This window comes from Oryzias melastigma, unplaced genomic scaffold, assembly GCF_002922805.2.
Source record: "Oryzias melastigma strain HK-1 unplaced genomic scaffold, ASM292280v2 sc00924, whole genome shotgun sequence".
Taxonomy (NCBI): Eukaryota; Metazoa; Chordata; class Actinopteri; order Beloniformes; family Adrianichthyidae; genus Oryzias; species Oryzias melastigma.
Genome location: NW_023417509.1, coordinates 5620 through 12930, shown reverse-complemented (window position 1 = coordinate 12930; position 7311 = coordinate 5620). Strand labels below are relative to the sequence as shown.

Genomic DNA, 7311 nt, shown 5'->3' with positions numbered 1-7311 from the left:
ATATTCCAAATTAAATATGTATTTAATACATCTGTAAAAACAACATAAATTAAACAAATTGGGATTTGTAGCTAACTTAGGTGTAATGCTAATTTTTATTTTTAAAAAATAATATGTCATTGTATTACCAAAAAAAAAAATGTAATGTAAATAAACATCCTGTTTATTTGTGGTTCAGAAAGCTGCAGTGTTGTTGATCTTTACCTAAACCTGATCTGGTTACTTCTGTGCTTCAAGTGTTGTGAAGTTTTTGCTTTTAGGACAGGAAATGCTTTTTAAAGTTACATTTTTGTTTAAAAAAAAAAAGTGAATCATAAAATGTATAACTTTGTTTTGGTCGAAGCTAAACCACAGAGAGATGCAGTGACTTGTTTGGGTAGTTTAAAATCACAACAACAAAAAACATTATTATTATTATATATTTTTAGCTTAAGTGAAGAGAAGAAATCTTTGTAATGTAACAAAGTTTGGTCATTTGTAGGCTTATTATTAAAATGTTTGTTTTTAAAACTTAAATCAGATTCAGCTTCAAAGTATAATTCTGTTTTCCAGGTTGTTTATTTTGATGAGCATCCATCCTCCTTTGACTTACTGCACATTTAAAAGGGGTACTGCATATAGACTAGTGAGTTTCAGTGAAAAAAGTGTAATATTCCAGAAAGATCTTCTTTGACATTTTTGCTGTAAAGAGAGGAGCAGCTGACTTCCTGGCTCGAAACAGACTCCTGTTGTCAGCTATTCTGTCAGGTTTGGAGAGGACTCATCATTGGAGGATAGTAGTGGTACTCGGCCTTAATGCTTTCAAATCGCTAACATTAAACATAAAAACATGTATTTTATAATGATTTTTTTTTTCTTTTATTGCTATGTTTTTGTACTGGATAAACATCAGTTTTTGTTTGTGGCATCACGTTGCTGCCCCCTTGTGTTTCATTTGTTTAGACCTCAAATTTGTTAAATGAAAACATTTTTTTTTTTTTTAGATGACTGGACTTGATATTGAAAAGGACCAAATCATTGAAATGGCGTGCATCATCACAGACTCTGACCTGAACATTTTGGCTGAGGTAATGCTGAGCAAAAGCAGTGATGCGGCGGCTGCCTGCTTTCCTTTAAAGTAAATTATTTTTTTCTGGAAAGGGGCCCAACCTGATCATTAACCAACCCGATCAACTGCTGGACGAGATGTCAGATTGGTGCAAAGAGCATCATGGGAAGGTAAGCCACTCTTGTTTGAACAGAAATACCCACTCTGATGAAAATTATGTGGCTGTAAGCTAGTAGGAGAACATGTAAACAGACAGATGAGGGGATGTGAGGGCGGGCTTACTCTGTGCCAATAGTTCTGCCCACAAAAAAGCTGAATTTGTAATGTAATGCTGCTCTGCAGAAACTATGTTTTAAAAAAATGACTCATAAATATGATCAAAAGACCACAGAGAATGCTTTTTAAATACATGATCAGAGTGAGAAATTTAGGAGTTTTTGCATTTCTATCTTTGTATGCGTGAAAGTTTTATTTTGTGCTGTTGTTTGTCTCAGTCAGGGCTGACCCAGGCTGTGCGAGAGAGTAAAATCTCCCTTCAACAAGCAGAATACGAGTTCCTGTCCTTCATCCGGCAGCACACCCCACCCGGACAGTGTCCCATTGCTGGTGAGTTAAGTTTTTATTTTTTTTTTTAACACTTACAATCTGCTCAGCTTTGCAGTGGCGTCTCACAGCATGCTGCTTTTCAGGTAACTCTGTGCATGCAGACAAGAAGTTCCTGGAGAAGTACATGCCTCAGTTAATGCACCACTTTCACTACAGAATAATTGATGTGAGCACCATCAAGGAGCTCTGCAGGCAAGTGTTTGTGCGATCTGTTGAAACTTCCTTATTTTGAAAACCCGTTCTGGAGCCGTTTCCTTTTTATTTATGCTCAGAAGCATGCTGCATAGATTAATGAATTTGAGCTAAATTAGTCAGAATGTATGAAGCCATGAGATATTTTAAAGTCCCAGTGGTCTTTTATATATGATTGTGCCGTTTTTAACCAAGATTAAAAAAAAAAACTGTGGTTTTCTAGGACATAGTTTCTGTAGAGCAGTAATAGTTTGTTCTGCAAGTGGAGACATGAGAATACAGAAGTGTGGCCTGCATATTAAGTATGTCACAAATCCATCCATCCATCTTCTTGTCCGCTTCTTCCCTTTCGGGGTCGCGGGGGCGCTGGAGCCTATCCCGGCTGCTGATGGGCCAAGGCGGGGTTCACCCTGGACAGGTCGCCAGTCTGTCACAGATGTCACAAGTCCCCCTTTTTTTTCCTTTGCTCCTGATTCACTGCAGTTTGAATAATTCTCAGAAATGCGATTAAAGCTTAATTATTTTGTTATATATTCTCCATCATCAGAAAAATGATGTAACTCCCCTGATTCAGGCAAGAGACGGTTCAAAAACAGACACATCGACCCTGAAAGGCTGGGATTAGACGTCCTCTCTGTTAAAGTTCAGCAAAATAATCAATTGTAACGGTGTAACCTTTAACAAAGTCTCAGAGTCTAAGAGGAAGTTAATGTTCATTCGTTTTGCTCTGCAAACATTTTTAGACGGTGGTTTCCAGAAGAATACAAACTGGTGCCTTATAAGAAAGCCTCCCACAGGTAAGTGAGAACAAACAAACTCATCTATTTTCATGTATTGTAAAAAAAAGAGAGAAATAAAGTGGGGTTGTACTTACTGTGTAGTATTTGAATTACTAGTACGTAAACATAGTATTTTAGGCTGAAAATACTTCATATATATATATATGGTCTGTCAATGTTAACTCATGCAATTAATGAAAAAAAATGAACGCATTAATATTTATTAACATAAATTAATTATACTTTGCGAAGTATATATATTAATTATACTTCCCGTCGGAGGATCGTACTTCCACTGCATGCATTCATTTCCGAAAATGCACATTTTGTCGGCCTTTATCCCACTTGAACCATGGTCACTTCCAAGGAAATTAAATATTCAAACAACTTTTAGTACTTTATTCCTGTAATTTTTCTTTTGGTTGAGGTCGCTTTGTCCCAAAAAGCGGAATATTTTATACTTGGTGTGTCCCGTTGTCATGGTAACACAACATAGGGAGAAAAAAAAAGAAAAGAAAAAAAAACAAGGATTATCAAGAACATGTTAAAAAAAGGTAGCAGAACAAGAATAAATATTCTAGTAAACATAATGACCGAGTAATAACCGTTTATGTCGCAATAGACGTCTATGGGGTTTCAGCTACTTGGAGCCAGCAGGTACTTCCTGTTTGGAACGTGAAGGAGGAGGGGTCACTCAGTCCAGTTCTCATGTATAATCGAGACTGCAGGTGATAGAAACTCCTCATTTCAATATTCATGACAGCTGCAGAATTACTGACTATAAATAATCTTTTTCTTTTTAAGTTATCAAAGATGAACTTCAGCATTTCAATCACACCTGCTCTGATTTTAGTCGAGGAGTTTCTGCTGGATTCAGTTCTGTACTTTGAACTTTCATCTTCTGCTTCCCTCAGAAATGTCATCTGCTTATATTATCTATTTTAAGACGACTTTTAGTTGGCACATAGATGACCTCACTTTCAAAACCAAAATAATCTGCTGCACAGAGGAGAAGTTTGTGGTTAACTCTGACCGTAAGACATCCACGCTCATCTCTTACTGAGTCTTTCTGTAACTTTTTCCTGAACTGTTGTTTTCATTCTCCTCAATCATCTCCTCATAAAGACGAGCTGTTAGAAACCGTGACATTCTCTGTTCTTCTTCCTGTCAGTCTTCCAGATCCAGTCATGCGTTCGTCTTCTTCATCTCCTCTGTCACTTGAACATGAGACTGTAGGAGTTGTTTCAATTCAGGAGGATTTCCGTCTGTCTGACCTCATGCTGACCCCACAGATCTGATCTCTCAGACTCACAACTCTCTTTAATATTTCAACCTGTAAATGATGTCTTTGTAGTGGACAAACAAAGGTTTCCTTACAGACCCATTCTGATGAAGATTCTGTTATTAACATGTTCTTGGAGTATTTTTCTTTTCTCTAAGATTCGGATCCCCATAACAATGATAATAATAGCTCACTTGTACTCCACTGTTGACCAAACCAACAAACTCTTGATTCTCTTGAGAGTGAGAGATTAAAAGTGAAGAATGAAATATTCTGACCTCCAGACGTCACTCTCACCTGTACACGTTCACATGCTTAAACTACACAGAATGGAACTGTAGGAGATTCAAGACGGCTGAAATAAGAGCAGAAATTCAAATGAAATTCAATATATTGTGTACAACGGCTACTTTTAAATCAAAGAATATTACAAACTGAAGGATTAAAAACAATATGTTCTATAGGTAGCATTTTCCTCTAGATCAGCCAATACTGCCCCAAGTGACCAGCATGTGGAACTGCATTTTTTCCACTAAATAAAGTTAAAGTAATTAGGTTTCCCTGTCTATTCCAGTGGTCCCCAACCCCCAGTACCGGTCTGTGGGTCACTCGGTACCGGGCCGCAGACAAGAAAATAAAATACATGCGCTAATTTAGATTAGATTTCTGATCCTGAAATAAGTTTTATTTTGGAAAACTGACAAATTCTGTTCACAACATTTGTCGTGGTCACATGACTGAAAGCAGCTACCCAGAATGCTAAGCTAATAGTCCAAAGCTAAAATGCTAACAAAACCCAAACAATAAAACACATGTTCTTCGAGGAGTAAAGAGTCAGTGAGGAAATCGAAGAAGAGCCTTCGACTTCAAAGAACAATAAAGTCGCTGTTTACAGACAAAACTGAGAGTCTTCCTCGACACACTGAATTATGGAGACTTTTTATTCTGAAAATAGATTTTCAGAAACCAGAAGCTTAAAAATGCTAACTTAATAATGTCCTTGAAATGTAGTCAAATTTAAACCGGTCCATGGCCTGAAAAAGGTCTATTCCATTCAAGTCTTTAACTCATCTGTTCTTTACATTTACATTAAGAAGAGCTTTAGTGCATTAAGTTTTGACTTCCCTCTTAGTTTGCACCCAGTTGTCTTTAAAAGTCCTTTAGTTAATTTGCTGAAATGTATATTTTACAACAGGGTGGCTGTAGATCCTTAGAAAACATTGGAAAGTCTTCATTTTTAAGACCTTAAAAAACTGAATTATCTTAAATTCTTGTCAATTGTCTTATATGTTTTCTTGTCAATATGATGTGACTTCCTGTCACTAAAAAAACCTTTCCAGGATGTGCTGTCATAAGGTCATAAACTGGTCATAAATCATTTAACCTCAGCTAAACGACAATATACAAATTATTGGAGAAATAATTTTGTTCATCTGGTCTTAAATTAGATTTAATTGTTCCTATAAAAGTCTTAGAAATCCTTAAATTGAACTTCTGTCAGTCTGTAGACAACCTGTTCAATAATAAGTCAAATATAAATCCACCACAAGCAGATTCCAATCTTCAATTTTTCTACAAACTCTCGTCTTCGTGCCATCTTGAAGTGAAACTGTTTTAATTTTTTTTCCCTGCAGAGCTTTAGACGACATCCAGGAGAGCATTAAGGAGCTCAAGTTCTACAGAGACAACATCTTTAAGGCTGCAACCCAGGAGAGAGACTGCACATTACTTGAAAATGGAGACGACAAGAAGCCCTAACACACAAAAAAGGGTTTTAGTTAACACTTGCATTTAGCTCTGCAGGACCCACAGCTCTAGTCTAAATGTCAAGGTGTTAATTACAGGAGGTTCTTCAATAAGGTCATTAAAACTACATTTATTTCAGAATAAAAGACTGAAGTTGACATTTTCTGTTTATTCAGATGTTAAATATTTTATTATTTATACATGTGACTATTTTTTTTCCTTCAACATGTGTGGCGCTCCACTCATGTGACTTTAAACAGAATTGCTGAAGTCTCCTGTCTCTTTAAGACTGTTCCTTGTAAAAATTTGAAACTTTTTTCCCCCCTTTTTTTGCTTTAAAATGACATAACTTTATTTAAAAATTAGAAATGTGTGTATATTTTTGCCAGTTGCAATCTTTAGATATTTTTGAATTCTCTAGTTTTCCCAAAACGTTCAATTCTGGTTTGAAAATTGTTCTTACTGTCGTTGAGAGGATTTAAGACGCTGCTGCAGAAAGTTGTGACAAAAGCTTTGTTTTTTATGTTGTATATTCCTTTAAAGTTTAATAAAGCTAAGTTTGATTAAACTGAAGAAGTCGCTTTGTTTACGAAGGGAACAAATGGAGCAGAAATGGGACTATAAAAATAACAGGAAAAAAGAGTTTAAATTTAAAATAAAGATCAGAAAAGTTCCAACATTCTGGGTTTCTGTGTGTGAGATATTTAGAAAATGTTATTAAAAATTTGTTTTTGTAATTTGAAGATGTTTCGACCCCTCCAGGAGGCATTTTCAATTCTGAGGAATAGAATTTGATAAAAAGCTTTTAGTTCTCGCACATTTTTACACAAGTTGTGAATGTATAACCTATAAGGTGCGAAAAAAAACAGCTTTCCAATATTTATCAGTAAAAAGGTTGAAATGTTTTGGACATATTTAAATAATACCTTAAAATGCCGTGAAAAAAAGTCAAAGTTTGATATCTTGGGCTTAGAAATTGTTCTGCTTGATATTTTTTGACCACAATAATTTACATCATGCACTAATGCGCTGAATTCCCAATCCCTGTTTGAAAAAAGATGAGCGTAAAATCATTACAGCACAAACCAGATAAGAAGCTAGTTTTGATCATTAATTCTGAGTAAATTAATAAAATGGAAAATAGACTGAGAAATTTTACATTTTTGACATGCGTGGGCTTAAAACGTCTTAAATTTAACATGAAGAAACGTGTAGTAACCCTGTTAAAGCTTCTTGCTTTCTTTGCTGAATCAATTTAACATCAAAATGTCAGAAAATCTCAAATTCAGCCTCATGACAGTTTAATAAAAAAAAAGTCACAACGAAAATAACACACAAGATCAAATTTACCCAGTTTTTTTTAATGTGCTGCTATTAAAAAAAAAAGGGTCAAATTAACTTAAAAAGCCCAGAAGAAACCTGTTCTTGGGTTCTGAAGGGTTCCAGCAAAACATCACTGGTTAATTTAGCATTTTATTTGTCCAAATTGTTAATTTATCTATGATATTGTGCCTAAAATTTGCACTTTTGAAGCATTTATTTATTTATTTTTTGTCTAAGGTTGAGCTCCAGTTGATATAAGGTAAAGTGTCAATCCTGACACTGTTTTTAAATTTAGTTTCTAAGACAAAAACCTTTTGAAGTCACCAAGTTACAAC

At 35.3% G+C, this 7311-nt stretch overlaps 1 protein-coding gene across 1 annotated transcript; it reads left to right on the top strand.

The window, feature by feature from the left end:
* Positions 1-983: 983 nt before the first annotated feature.
* Positions 984-6226, top strand: LOC112139080 (oligoribonuclease, mitochondrial; the record flags this gene model as incomplete). Its single annotated transcript, XM_024261776.2, is given in 6 exon segments — positions 984-1067; positions 1141-1218; positions 1543-1654; positions 1738-1846; positions 2590-2643; positions 5542-6226. Coding segments are annotated over 6 exon segments (561 nt in total), but the record flags the coding sequence as incomplete, so codon positions are not given.
* Positions 6227-7311: the final 1085 nt, after the last annotated feature.